Genomic DNA, 15487 nt, shown 5'->3' on the forward strand with positions numbered 1-15487 from the left:
TAAGGTGGAACTGATTATTCTACTTGGGCCACATTGCAATTTCTGCTCCATTTAAAGTGGAGATCTGTAGGCACCAGAAAGTAACTGCAGTACCATTTCATGTGGAACTGAACATTCTGCAAGTGACATAACACAACTGTTGCACAATTTAAAGTGGAGAGAAAAAAAGAAGAGCAAAAGATGACATGAGTGTCAACAAATTTAAATAATAAACAATGATTACAAGGTGCCTGACAGCTTCACAACCAAGCCACTCCAGGTAATGGACAGTTTGTGAGAAGTGTCAGGTCTTTTAGAGGGTCTCAGACCAGGCAAGACTGTCAATCACTTTGTTCATAAGTGTAACCAGGCCTTCTTATTTATAGCAGCACATAAAATAGCAGAGGTACATTCACTTTTGAGACACACTGTGTTGTCCATGTTTTCCTGTAGCAATTGGTTCGACCAATCAGAAGCTAACCCCCATATGCCTGGACATTCTATTCCTTTATAGTATTTTTTCACAATTTAAATCAAAGTTACAATACTGTTCCAAGAAATGCAATTAGACATTTCCCCAAATCATTGAGCCCTATTACATCGATACTATTTTTGATGATATGGTCTCTTTAAGGCCATGAAGTGTCTGAAAACCTTGTCCCCGATCCCTCTTACACAGTATCCACAAAAACACATCCCATTTTTATCTATTTTAGGTCATATCCCTAGAGGTTTGTCTAAGGGAACGCTCCTTTTTGTGTGTGTGCGCCTTGGTGCGTGTGTGGTTGTTTCGTAAATGAATTAAAGAGGAGATTAATGAGTCAGGATAGTGGGGCTCAGACTTCAATCTGTTCCCCATCTCACAGGGGAGATGTCACCATCAGTTGCCATTCTGTCAGGCAAACCCCAGAAAGGCCATTTACTAGACACACAAACACACACATATGCACGCAGGGCCAAATGTCCAGTTCTAAAGATACATGAATACACATGGCTAGACATATCAGATACAATCCAGACACGGACATATACACAGACCTCAAAGCAAGTCTAGCAGAAAACTCAGACTGCAGGACTTATGCATATTGAATGGTGTGCAAAAGCCAGTCTGAGACAGCGTGTGTGCATATGTGAGCGAGTGTGTATGTTCCAGGGTCATAGTCATGGTATGGCTCCTCACTGTGCTACCAGCAGCCTTTAACACCCCCCCCCCCCCTGTACAAAGAGTACAGACTTGCCATCTGTCTGGGGGAGGAAAAGAGAAAGACAAGAGATGTCTAATGTATAAAGATTTTGACCATGATGAACCAGGACAGAAAAATAACTGACAAAGATTATTAAAACTGACTGTCACGCTTCAACAAACAGTTGATTAATCATGCTGTTCTCGCTGTTTTAATAAATAGCTCTTAGATTTAAACATTAAAACATGCTGCCTATATATGTCCCTCTCTTTCTCCCACCCTCTCACACTAATCCTGTTGTAGGCTGAGAATTTCCCCCATAATCTGGTATCAGCTATAAACCATAGGGCAGTAACAGAAACAGTGTTTTAATGGGGTGCTGTGGGAAAGGGGTGATGACAGGACATATATAGCAGGTAAATAGCAGAGCTGTGAAAGAATGAGTATGGTAGCAACTGAAGGAGAAGAAATGAAGGTGGAAAACAGCACAGAGAGAGAGAACGGAAAAAGAATAAAGATGCAGCAGGCAAGAGATTTGCAGAGACACTGAGAGGAAGCGAGAGAAAGGGACTGAATAAATGACAGAAAGAGGGGGGGAACTGCTCATGACCTGATTTTCCAGACTAAGCCAGTTCAGGCAGACTAGAAAAGAAGTGCTGCGCTGTTTCCAGTTGATGTCCAGCTTATACTGAAAAAACTGGTTTGGCCCTGACCCTACCTTGATATTCTTAGGTGGGCCCAAAGTACTCATTTCAAATCTGCAGTGGTAAGACCCCCACTCACAATTCACATTTAACCCACAACCTCGAGGCTTGTATACACACACACACACACACAGAGCTGTTTAGTAGTCCTGACAGTCACTGTGCTGCATAGCCAGAGGGAGACTGGAGTCACATGATGTTACCAAATACAGTAGCTTGACTACAGTACACTTCCACAATACAGATCCACTGCTTTTTCAGGCAGCAAAACCTATACCATTTAGAAAATACACAAATATCTAGACTTATAAACCGATTATTTACCTTAGCCTGTTTGCATTATTACTACCAACATTTCAGTTTGGTGCGTATTATTATGTTTAAATACACAGTTACCATACTTGGTGCATACAGTCACATGGAGAACATGCACTATTCTGTGAGATTATGAAGCTATTAGGATAAATTCCCACGCATGCTACCTGGAAAACCTAAGCTGTAAGATGCTGGATTTGCATGGCTTTATGGGAACTGTAGTGGTTTAAAGGTTTTGCTATGGTAAATGTAGTCTCCTACTCCTCCCATGTGTTGACAGTGACACATACACTTTTAATCTCTCTTTGTATTTATTTTTCAGTGTTGTTTGGATTTAAAATGAATTAATATAAACAAGTATATCACTGATATTCTGGCTTTTAACATTAGAGTTCAACTCATGAAATCATGGTGGATTGGATGAGGACGTGTGTGTGTGTTTGTCTTATAAACACATTGAGTTTTAAGGGTTAACTTTTACTGCTAAATGAATACACTACAAGTTGTTAACTACCTCACTATATGGCATTTGATGGAACAAACTGTAACTTGCACAACTGTCTGTTAAATTGAAAAATTGTTAGTATTATTGTTTTAGCCTTAAACTATATATTTCCTCATTATCAACTGTACTGAGCAGTCTTCTACTCTCTGGAGGCAGGGAGATGTCAGGAGTGCTGGGCAGTGGTCGCTGTTCCTTGGTGCTGAGGGCTAATTGAAATGCGGTTCGATGATGTTGGCTAATCTCAGTATAAGTGCATTAGGAGAGCCAGGCTCAAAGCTGCAGATCACTCTTCCACATGACTAACTAAAACACACACAAACACACACAGGCGCAGAGACACACAGACGTCTGTGTGTATGTGTGTGTGCGAGCGACATGGTCTATTAATAGCAGAGAGGTGCTGAAGCAGTGGGCTGATCCACTGGGTTAGACCTGATCAAGCCCAGCAGAGCTTGAAAAATTCGTCAAAAGCTGCCAGAACTCTGTCAGGGTCAAATTTCATGTATGGGTTCTCACAGTCTTCCTCCTCACTGTATCACATTTTACTCTGAATATTGGCCTGCATTCCTCCTTTATTTCCACCCTATTTGGTCTAGCATGCTGAAGTCCAGCATATGTGGTGGTGAAAAAATTAATAGCCAATCAAACATCTAGTCAGAGGACAGGTGAGTGCGGTCAAAAGTCATTCAGCTTTTTATATCATTTTAAGAAATAAACATATGAACGCATCATATGAACCAATTCAATCATGTTTATTTAAAAGGTGACACATTCCATCCCATTTTCCACAAAACAATGTTTGTGACATGCTTTGCTTAAAATACAAGGATCAAACACAGCACTGTTATGCCCCCACTAAAGATCCTTGTTCAGAATGACTTATTTCAGCACCTGCTCCTTTAAATGATACTCAGCCACACACAGCAAGCAACATCATCAAGTGAGGCACACAGGAGCTCTTGTTTTAGCCGTTTTGCTCTGTTCTCTTTCATCTGTCTCTGGACTCACACATGGGTCCAGCATTGTGACTAGAGATATACTCAGATAAAGCAGTACAATTCTAAAATCTCTCCACTAGAAGTCATAAGTGGAGCAACATCAGAACCGCTCTGCAAATACACTGATAAATGTTATTCATTCATATGTCTCCTTCAGAAAATGGAAAAACTGGGAATTAATCCACTTATATTTGTATTACAGAGAAACATAATTTAGTTCTACGGGGTTGAAAAGGACTGAAACACATTTTAGCAAAGTATTTCCACTTAATTAAATAGTTAAGTTAAAAGGTCTGGCTTGGTTCTAACGTGTCAGGTTTGGATTTAAAAGATTATGAAGTGGGTTTGTCTCAGACAGAAGGTTATATTTGGGCTGCATCTGGATCCACACCAAACTTTCACGTTCCAATACACACACACACACGCTCTCTTTTTTATATATATACACACACACACACACACACACAAACAACACAGGAAGACGGGAGAGAGCACAAACACTCATTTGCACTATAATCCACAGAAGCTGAGCACACAGCACACATATCAAAGCAAGGGGAATGCGTGACTTATCTGATATGAGTAACAAACAGCAGTGTGTGACAAGCTAAAGGAGGCGCACCAGCGCGGACGTGTTCAGCCCAACCTCACCCACATGCAGTGCTTCAAATACACACACAGACACACAGCAGCTCCATATAACACTGTGCAAAACAAACAGGCCTTGTCACATGTGCTGATCGGCTGTATATCATAAAACCATCTCTGTCTCAGCATCTCTCAAAATCTCTCTCATCCTCTCTGCCTAGTTTCCTCTCACTCTGAAACATGTTTATGCCTGTTTAGACATTCGCTATCCTCCTCCTCCTCCCCATCCTAGAATGGACCAGTCCAACCTTTCCTGAAGGTGAGGCCACTCCCTACACTTCATTCCTTTATCATCCCCCTCAGTGTTGTGATCAAGCTAAGTCCACCCTTCCGGATGTCAAGCTACATTATTTCTTAGCCCAGCTTTACAATCCACCCTCATAAAGCACAAGGTCAGGGCAAGTTGTGACCTTGAGGACAGGGAGGTAGCAGAGAGAGAGAGAGGTGCCCTGCTGTAAAAGAAATATAGCTATAAATGAAGGAGTACAATTAAATGACTGTTTTGTTTAAAGCTTATGAAGATGCAGTGAGAGATCTACCATTGACAGAAGTATATTCCCATCATCCTCCCTTTTCAGCTCCCTAAGCTCTTGCCACAGCCTGTTCATAACACAGCACATCACCTGGACCACCGCAGGCTTTGTGTTTGTGTGTGTGTTTTTGCGTCTTTTCGTGCATGCGTGCACGTGTGTCCTCTGCGTCTTTGTTTAAATTGATGACGTGCACGGCTGGGCTGCACTCTCCAATAATGCAGACATAGGCTATAAATCAAATATAGCCCTCCCCTTTCTTATTCTTCTCTCTCCTCAATATTTCCCTCCACCCATCTGCACTCTTTCTCTCTCTCTCTCTCTCAAACACACACACACACAAAATCTCTATCCCACCTTTCCCCTTTCCCGCTTTACTGCTCAGCATTTCGCTCTTCACTTTTCTCTCCACCTCTTTTCACATCCTTGATATTGGCAATCTTTGAACAAATTCTAAATCACACGTACAAAGCCATGTAGGCAGTAAACAGACCCACAGACGTAAACACAGACACACACGGGGGGGCAGAGCTAACGATGTATAGCAATTTTACTAAGAGATGCAGCAAGTGGCACTTGAAGGCGTGTCATGGACACACTACAGTCCACCATGCTCTGCCATCACGTCAGACAGATCAATGGAGAAAAAGATCAGACAGAGAGATAAAAGGATGGACTGATGGAGAAAGAATGCAAGAGGAGGGACCTTGCGACGGTGACGCGCTGATGTTGTTGCACGTCTGATCTGCAACATGTTCAACCACGTGGGACAGAGAGATAGGCACACTGACAGAGAGAGAGAGAGAGAGAGAGAGAGAGAGAGAAAGAGAGAGAGAGAGAGAGAGAGAGATGAAGTGAAAGTGAAGGAAGATGGGGGATTACAGTAGGTGTAGATGTAGGGAGTCCCACAGGATCTCTGTCCAGAAATGTAACACACTGACAGATGTGCAGATGTGAGCAAGATGTGTGTTTGCCTGCGGATTACAGGATGGTGTTTGTGTGGAAGAGTCACAGGGAGCTTACACCGAACACAAAGCAGAGAGATGTGCAGCAGTGGTGACAGTAATTAAAAGGCTATAAAGCAGTTCTTTGTTTAAACGTATGGCTGAGTGAGTTTCAGCTCGTGTGTTACAGAGCTGAGCACTGTGTGTGTGTGTAATTAATGACATCGGCTGTGTTTGGATGCTACAGCTCTGGCAGAGAGGGGCAGGGACAGGCAGGGGGGACGCTGGGGTGAAGAAACCTCTCTGGACATAGTGCTAATGAGCGCTTTGGAGGCAAAGCCCCCCCCCCACCACACACACAGGCACACATAGAACGCACACTTGCACACACAGGCAATAAAGGAGAAATAAAGGACAAAGCAAAAAGAGTGCCAAGTGTGGAGTCTTTTTCTTCATCTCTTCAGCTTTCGTCTCTTCCTTACTCTTCTCTTTCCTTACTCTCTCCATTTATCTTTCTTTTGTGTTTTTCTATTGTCTTTTTTACTCTTCCCTTCAACAGTCCTTCTCTGTCCATTGCTCCTTTTCATCTATTTCTTTTCCACCTTCATCCATACAAACATTAGCTCTCCTTTCCCTTTTATTTATTTTCTCGTTTATTCCTCCTCTGTTTCTCTTTCAATCACTTTGAGCCATTTGTATTCTTTCTATCTGTTTATCTTTCTCTCTTCCTCACTCATCCTCTGCTGAGACAGAAATAGGAAGAAAAAGGAATATGAAAAAGTAAGAAGAGTGAGGGGGGAAAAGGGGGAAGGAAAAACAGAAATAGAATGTGAGCAAATGAAAGTAAGATCAAAATGAAAGAAAAAAAATAAAGAAATAGAAAGAGACCAGGCTCAGACACACTCAGGTAGCAAGACACCTGCAGCCAACAGCTGCCAACGGCTTTCCCTTCTGCCGTGTGTGGGTGAGGTTGTGTGTGTAAAGACGATGAGACTAACCTTAAAAAGTATTGACTGCTAGACAGAGGACGCATCACAAATATATAGAAGGAAGATAAGAGGAGGCAAATGAGCTCAGAGAAACGAGAGAGCGGTCAGTTTTGTGTTTGTGTGAAGCAGATATTTCCCATATTGGGGCCATCCCCATTTTCAGCTTAGACGTCACACTGGAGTGCGTTGGTGTGTTTCCTTTGTGACGTGACTTTTAAAATTTAGACTCATTTTCATAACGAAAGGTCATGCTGGAGAACAGTGCCAGGTGATAAATTGTTTTTATTATTACTGGTAATGACGTTATACTGAGTTTAAACTGAGACAAACATTGGCTAGGAAATAGAGATAGTTCTGAACAACTGTTTACAATACACAAAACAAACTATTTAATCAATGAATGGTTTAGCTAAATTGATGTCAGTAAGATCAACATTTAGAATATATAGCTACAGACAGGTTCTTTGGTAGCTATTTTTGCAGGACATTATTTAGAGCAGTGTTGCAGTACTTGAGAAGCTGCATTCTCATTGGTTTTATTAATGCACTTAACATTCTCACACTCCCAATATCATCCATCTCAAATTCTTCCCAGAATTAAAGGCCTTTACACATCGTGCGAAATGGACAAATAACAATAGTAGCCAAAATAATAAATTATTTGAACTTTTAGTGAAGTTACTGGTGTTTTCTGCCTCCTGTAAAGTTACAATTTTTGCAGATATATACTATATATATATATATATCACAGTACATATTCTGTGACAAAAAAATAGCCAGAATGTATTGAGGAATGTGACTATTTCATCTATACAGTCCCCCCTGCTTTTCTCTTTTTTTATGCGAGAAACCATTGCTTGAAACAGGGCATTCATTTGAGTGAACAGTGAGTATCAGAGCTGGTGATCAATAATCCAAATTTTACGAGCAATTAGGTGGAGGCCTGGCGTTAATAGGCAACCATTATCAAGTTTGTGTGTGTGATAATGGAGGTTGTGAGCCAGCCTCTGTGGAATGCTGGCCTACATTCAGTGTATTTGTGCACCATATTCATGACATCAGGCCCACAGACACGCTTAGCAGAGGAAGTAACATCAGAACCACAGTCTTGCTTCATTTAGCAGATGAAGAACTGAAAATAAACCTCTTTATCAAAACCCTGAAGAATTTAATTACTCTGTCCACCTGGTTGGGGGCTGTAGACAGCCCTGCTTTACCAAAAACAAACTTTTTTTTTTGAGGAATGGAAAGAACAGAACTTAAGTTAGATTTGAAAGATATTTATGGCTAAAGTTGGCCGTTTAATAAAGTAGGACACATTTTCCTCATCGTTTTGTTATGTTCGCCTTTGTTTTGGGATGATTGTCTATTATTATATGTTGCCTTTAAATTGCCCTTTAAATACAATTCAGTCTTCAATCAGCTCAAAAAGTAAAAGGACAATGTAACTAAAGTAAAAATAAACTAAAAAGTTTTAAAAATCAAAATAAAATAAAAAAAATATTATTTTTATTATTCCAATTAATAATAAAAACACTTTTTAATTGGTCAAGCATAAATCTGAGGTTAAATCATCTGCCTAAATGACAATTCCTGCTTTGTGAAACAGTCCCCTGATCTAGCTGTACGTGATGTGTTGATATTTGTTACTGAGTATGTTCCGAACATCATGTACTGTGAGGCATCAAGTAAGGACACTCTGGAAGGGAAGGTGGGGGAGTGTAACATGATTGTGTACAAAAGTTTCATGAAGAAAGAAGAAGAAAAAAAAAATAAAAAAATAAAAAATAAAACACATGACACAAAAATTTAATCTTGGCACAGCCCACACCGGTAACACAGCCAATTTGTCAGAAATAGACACTGAATGATCAAACAGCCTCAAAATGACCTTTCCAATTAGACAATGACATCCATACCACATCCCCTACAGAGCACCCAATCACCTAGAGGTCCTTGCCACAAAGAAAACAGTTGTTTTTCACAGCCCACCTCCATTTTCCCAACAGCTCGGCCTTAGTCGAACACAGCACAAAGCCTCCCTCACATGACCTTACTGACAACCATGTCTTTTGATGTACTGGCCAGCTGACCATAGAAGAAAAATCCAATGTAGGAAGCAAAAGTGAGAACAATAGAACATCGACAATGGAAAACAATGGACCATGAGCACAGTCTTCCACCCCCACCCCCCGCCATATGCACTCATCACCAATGACTCTCGTTGCTCAGTTCAGTTGAGTTTTAATTCAGCTGAACGGTAACATCGATGATCAATGCTCATCTGACCAGAGGCTGAACTGTTATCTGCCTGTCCTCTCCCCTCCACAGAGCTTAAAAATCCCCACCCAGACCCAAGAGATGACAGGCACTAAAAACAGCTCTCATCTCAACCCAGGGGAGCCACCAAATCAGGTAATGCAAAATAGACAAACACAGGCACTAAAAAAAAACAGCAGAAAATGATCAATAACACACTTCAGACCCTTTCAGATATACAAAGCAATCCTGAACCTTTCTGGACATTAGTCAGAAGAGTTTGAACGCAAATGTCTGAATCAGTTTTATTGGATATTACCCAAATTTTACCCCACCAGCCACCTAGTACAAATCCAGGTAATATCTGAGAGAGCCCATGTGAGAATAGAGCAGGCAACATTCTGGAGAATTGACAGAGAATTCATGGCTTGCGTCCTGCACACACTACACAGGCACAGCACCATGCCTAAATCACATGCAATACATACTCTGGTGAAAACAGTGCTGACACTGAACATCTCAGGCAGTATGCTACATGTATGTGAGGTTAACTCTGCGGAGTTCATATGAGAAAACAGCTTTAGACCACTTTCACTTTCTTTTAAGTAGACAATCAAAAGACCTAATCAAGAGGGCGGACACACAAGAACATTTCGGAAAACAAGATAAGGGTGGCACTAGATAGCTTTAAAAATGTCAAAAAAAAGCACAAAATATCACACCATGTTTTGCTAGAATAAAAATGAGTGTTATCCAATGTAAATAGATCAATCATTTTAGCCAAGGAAATTAGAATAATTTTCTTGTTTAAAAAGAAATTACGATAAACACCCAGGAGGGAAAGGAAACATTAATAATAGAACATTTTGCAATTATGGTATTATTTCACAAAGAAATTATTTCCTAGTTTAATCAGGTAACTTGCATCCAAAGTAAAGCCAATATTTGACGTAAGATATCCAACTATCTGAGAAATCCTATGAAACACCTCCCATGAGAGTTGTTTTAAAGTGTGATCTTCCATCAAATGTATCTAAGCACCAGTTCACCTACCCATCCTCCTTGTTCCTGTATCCAGGGCTGGATTTGGTTGTCCAAGTAGACGGTCATCCACTCAGCAATGCGTCCCACTAGAGGGCTCATCTCCTTTTCCACGCACTCCACACATAAAGCCCCACCGAAAGCAAACAGGCCCACAATGCGGCCCCAGTTGACACCGTCACGAAACACCTCGTCCATCACACTTTCAAAGCTCTGGTACGCCGTGGCTGGCGTGATGTGGAGCTGCGAGGAGAGGTCGCTGAAGGCGCGTGAATAGCGCAGCTCAAACTCATTGGCTGAGTCCCGCAGTGCTTCTTTAACAGCTTCTAGCCCGCCAGTCCCGTTGGACCTTCTCTGGGGGGACAAAGTGGGTGACCCCGCTGGACCGTGACTTGTTCCATTTACGGATCCATTGACAACCGCTGTGGGTGTTACAGCTGCCTCTTCTCCATCCCCTTCCGCCACCTGACTCCCTTCAGTCCGATTTGTGTCTTCCACAAGCCCAATGTGGTTACAGGGATAGTTCCTCTGGGAGAGTTTGTACTTGATAAAGTACACAACCAATTCTCTGTTGTAGTAAGACATAACTGAGTCCTGCTCAACGCTTCCTCACACTAGGTTCCTACTCTCCACTTGCTGCTCTTCAATGTCTGCAGAACAGCGTGAAGACCCTGGTGTCCCTTCTCAAGCTTGTGCTGACTCTGGCTCTCTCATCACGGACCTTAAACCAGGCTGATCTCTGATCTTCATTGATTTCTTCTGCTTGTTATCCAGGGTAAACAAACACAATCAAGAATGGTGCAATGGATCACAAGCTGCAATTAGAGAACAGCAAAGAGAAGAAATGATTAGTGCAAGCTTTCTCTCACACACATACACACACAAACTAACTGCGTCCAATAACAGGAGGAAGGAGTTAAACCTAAACTTAGGGCTATTGTAAATAACAAGCTTTTCTGTTGTTAAACCCCTTCTTACTTAATTGGATGTCTTTCACAAAGCAGCAGATGGTAGCCTCACATCACCTGCCTCTGATAAAGAATAGGGTGAATATCCCCCCTTTCCCCTCTTCATATGGCTCAGGAGAGTGAAGCAAAAGCTACACTGACCTTGACACTGTTGAATTTAAACAGCAGGGGGTATGAGTAGCCAGCGTGGCTAGAATTATGATTTACTCATTTGATCAAAGCTGGATAGGAGGCAATGGGAGCTGCAGTTATTAAAAAAAGACAAAGAAAATGATATCCTTCCTTCCCAATACTACTGAGATTATTATTTTACTCAGGACTTAATAGGTTTATGATTAATACCCACAAACTACATATTACATAACCTATCATACACTAAACAAATGTATGCTAATGTAATACCTTTTAATTATATTAGTCATTATGAAACTCGTAACCTTCTGAGGCTGTAAATTAAACGTATGTAATGACAAACACGACAGGATATTTAATTCAGCGATCAGCCATATATACACACACACAGACAACAGGAATATTCGACAGTTCTGTGTAAAATCCTTGGCAAACGACGCAACAAACACGTGGTGACCACTAACAACAGAGCCGAGGCATGAGCTGCGGTTTGTCTCTTTCAATAAAGAAAGTTAACACATCAGCAGCTACCGTAGCACATTTTCGATCTTCTGGTGGACAATTAATAGGTAAAATATTTAATATCCCAGGAGATTTAGTTATATGATTAACTACACGAAGTGTAGTCCCTGGACTAGAGAATGGTTGCCAGTCACCCATGGTCAAATGAGGTGTTTATTTTTGAAACGAAAATAAGTTAACAAGTGTCCAACAGGGAACAATCCTCTGTTTGGCATTTGTCTGCACATTTTAACCTGCATTTTCTATTCATGTGCTGACTAGAAGGCATATGACTGGCTTGAAAAAAAACCATACAGAATGTATCTTTCACACTGGCCACGTTTTATGTTTTATAAACGATGTCAAATTCCGCAAATAAGCTGCAGTCGTGCGTTACGTGTGTTCTCTGAAGGGGCTTGTATCTATTTTCACTTAGAAATCACCAGGCGCCCAGACTTAGCACACGTCTGTGAATAACCACTATCTGTTATTGTCACCAAGCCGCTTCACGGTCGGATTCCAGAAGCGTCTGTGCTATTTTAAAAAAACGCTGCTTTAAATAAAATCAATGTAACAGACTCTTGAGACCTTTGACTGATCAGACCGCATCAAAACAGTCACAGACTGCCAATGGAAAGCCAAGCTCAGTTAGAAATTAACCAATCTGTAACACGCATCACTCGGTGATGGTACACCACGATTAAAGATCACGTGTCAACAGCGGAGCTACAGGAGTCCCTAACTAGAAAGATTTGAATAATATCCCGCTTACCATTGAGCAGTACGCCCAGACTTTAAAGACTCTAGACACATCTAGAAAACTAGCCGTTGTTGTTGTTGTTGTTGCAATAGAGCTCAAACAGCGTCCTCGTGGTTCAGCTGGTGTATGATAAAACAGAAGGAATGAGCGAGAAACATCTTCTGCTCCGCTATTGGTTTACAGAACTGGGCTGAGCCCCGCCCACACACGCATTACGTAACAATAGGAGTTCTCTATCGCGATCAGCTGGAGCTGTTTCAGCTCCGCGTTCGGTTCCCAGACTCGAACCTCGGGCAGACCGCAGTCTGATGCTGCACGGTGGAGCCCTGGGATCAACACACAAGAGCTCTCGACGACCTAACGATAAAGGTGCTCAGCTAACGCCTTTCGCTGAGCTCATTTAAAGGATACTTCCTTTGGCTTCACAGCTCTGAAAAAAGAAGCAATAATGCAGATGTTTTGGAAACCAGATAGAATCGTAACTACCGTTGATCAAAAGAAACATCAGTACTTTAACTCCTATCTATCCACTCTACACTACGCCTTCCAATAAAACGAGCAGCCAGTGACAGCCTCCTTACTAGAACGCACCTTGGTTGGTTTGCAACATAATAGTTCAAAATCTACACGGACAATTTCGGCGACTCCCCTACAGCGCCTAAACGCACACCACAATCCGTACTACGTTAATTTATCAAGAGACTACCGTCATAAATCCCGTAATAATCTCCTGGTAAATTCGGATCCTGTCAAGAACGTATTCCCGTGCAGCTAAGCTACGTCAACGGCAGGCCAACACAGCCGAGCTAGCACCAGGAGCTTTAACAGAAACGGGCTTGCCTTTTTACGCTACCGACGAAATGCAGAATAAAACAATAAAAACAAAAACAAAAAAAAACACTCTTCATCCAGCGCCTGTTACTTACTCAGATGACTAACCGGGCTATGTCCCGGGCCCGCTCATGACCGAGGAATGTAGCACGGCTCCAGTCAGCAAGAGGGTGAGAGTCCGACATTTCTGTTGAGGCGCAGAGAATCTCTAACTACCGCTAGCGCTCCCAATCTACACTGCGCATGCGCCCCCGCCTCTGTACGATACTGCAGCCCCTCAGTCACTCCTACAGATCCCCCACCTCAGCAGCAACACGGACGATACGTTATAGTGTTTGTTACTCACTTTTGAAAGGTGGTTCCTAACTGTCTAAAACTGTCATGTAACTCGGCCTGTGTTTTGGTATGTTATATTTCTGGGCCCTGTATATAGTTCGATACAATTCCTAATATATGTTAATAAATATTAGCCTACATGTCAAGATACATAAATTAACAGGCTGAAAAAGTTGCACCATTATTTTTGTCTATGTCATTGTAGTTCACTTACCTTGCCGCCAGAGGTCACGAATCCCGACACCACAACAAGGACAGTTGCTTTATCCAGAATGCTCGTGATGATGACATTGCTAAAATAACTACTTTTAAATCATGTTCTTCGTATTTTACAGTTTCTGTATTTGTAAGAAAATGTCAACTTTCCTACGACACTTTTTAAACAGGTACTCTATTTAGTGAATCACTACCTCAATTTAACACTATTCCCTCAGTTGAATAAACTGGGGTAAACGGAGTATAAACGGAGTATTATCCCTCAATATAAGCGAAAATTGCTCTTTATAAATGTTAGCCCAAGTACATGTTTGGTTAATTAATTTCCTCAGTATAACCATTCGTTTGCTCTCGTATGGGACGTGACATTATTGTGGGACATCAACTGAACCCCATCATAACATTAAATCCCCAGAAGACCGTGGACCTGTCAGTGGTTGATGGCAAAAAAATAAATAAAAATATAGACAGCTACTTCAGAACTTCAGACTTTTGATTGGCGGATGCAAGAAATGATTTATAGAATCTCCGTTTACTCACTACGCCCATTTGTTCTCCGGGCCGCAACACACTTTGGAAATATGGACGAAATCTCAAATAGCAAAATCCTCGCTGTGTAGTGCACAATAAACGCTTTAAAATCACTCTCATTTACCCAAACAGAGCAATAATTAATAAACTACTTCCTTGATTTAGGTAACGGTGGATAACGGCTTTGTTCCTGTCACATATCACAATGTTTGAAAACTTGTTCTTGTTCACTATGCCCTTCTTAGGGCATATCAAAAAAGGGCAGTATGCCTGAGTCTCATTTGCCCACCTAGGGGTATTGCCTGGCTCGTGATAGTCCATGTAATTATGAATATCCAGATGTAAATTTTAAGTTTATGGAGAGTGGAGTTCACTTACAAAAGTGTTGTTAATCTCTAGCTAATAGCTCACATTAACAGAACGCTTAAACACTTAACCAAAATTTGTTAACAAAAAAGTTAGCACTTAGATAGCACATAAAAGATTTTAAGACCGAAACAAGCAGCACGACATTAAAAATTCACTTTAAAAATATCTGCTAACGGAGATGAGTTCATATAAGAACAAATATTTTCCACCTCACGTTCTAAATGTGAAAATATTGGGGGTTGAACGTAACAAGCCCTCATTTGATTGGCTTATGCAAAAAATAAATAAATAAATAAATAATAATAAAACTTAATAATAAAAAAAAACAAAATTCAAATCCGCGATTGGCCAATGAAAAATGTGATTGACGGCCAATAGCAGTTTTCAGTGGCTAATGCTAAAAAAAAACAACAAACAAATAAATAAAGAGGTTCCTCCCCAAAAACCCACCTTCTTGGTCTGGTCTCCGGTTTGCAGCGTTTTCACATATTTAAGCGAACTCGCCAGTCCGCAACTTTTGGATGACTTAAATCTTCCACCAGTGGTGTTTCATACGCTAGGTAATGTTTAACGTTGAAAGGTTTGGTTCTGAGCTGTGCCTTAGTTTTGTTAGTTTGGATCAAATCAGTGGAACCACAGGTCGCTCAAAATCACGGTCACACGTCTCTATGGTAACCATTTTTATTTATTTTACCCTGAAAAATGTCCTGGACTTCCATCGAGTCGAAATAGAGCGCCCACTATTGA

At 41.2% G+C, this 15487-nt stretch overlaps 1 protein-coding gene across 4 annotated transcripts in view; it reads right to left on the minus strand.

Moving 5' to 3' along the window:
* The window catches only part of bcl2l1 (BCL2 like 1), a 29897-nt gene extending 14514 nt beyond the window's left edge, over nt 1-15383 (minus strand). The window contains exons 1-2 of one of the 4 annotated variants that reach the window (XM_066671864.1): nt 15191-15383; nt 10109-10911 (exon numbers count right to left, since the gene is read on the minus strand). In XM_066671864.1, coding sequence (XP_066527961.1) covers nt 10109-10681 — 573 coding nt within the window. In that variant the 5' untranslated portion in view covers nt 10682-10911; nt 15191-15383. Of the gene's footprint in view, nt 1-10108; nt 10912-12469; nt 12614-13383; nt 13516-13838; nt 13966-15190 lie in introns of those variants that run through there. The other 3 variants (XM_066671865.1, XM_066671863.1, XM_066671862.1) reach the window with 3 other exon arrangements.
* Nucleotides 15384-15487: the final 104 nt, after the last annotated feature.

This window comes from Hoplias malabaricus, chromosome 5, assembly GCF_029633855.1.
Source record: "Hoplias malabaricus isolate fHopMal1 chromosome 5, fHopMal1.hap1, whole genome shotgun sequence".
Taxonomy (NCBI): Eukaryota; Metazoa; Chordata; class Actinopteri; order Characiformes; family Erythrinidae; genus Hoplias; species Hoplias malabaricus.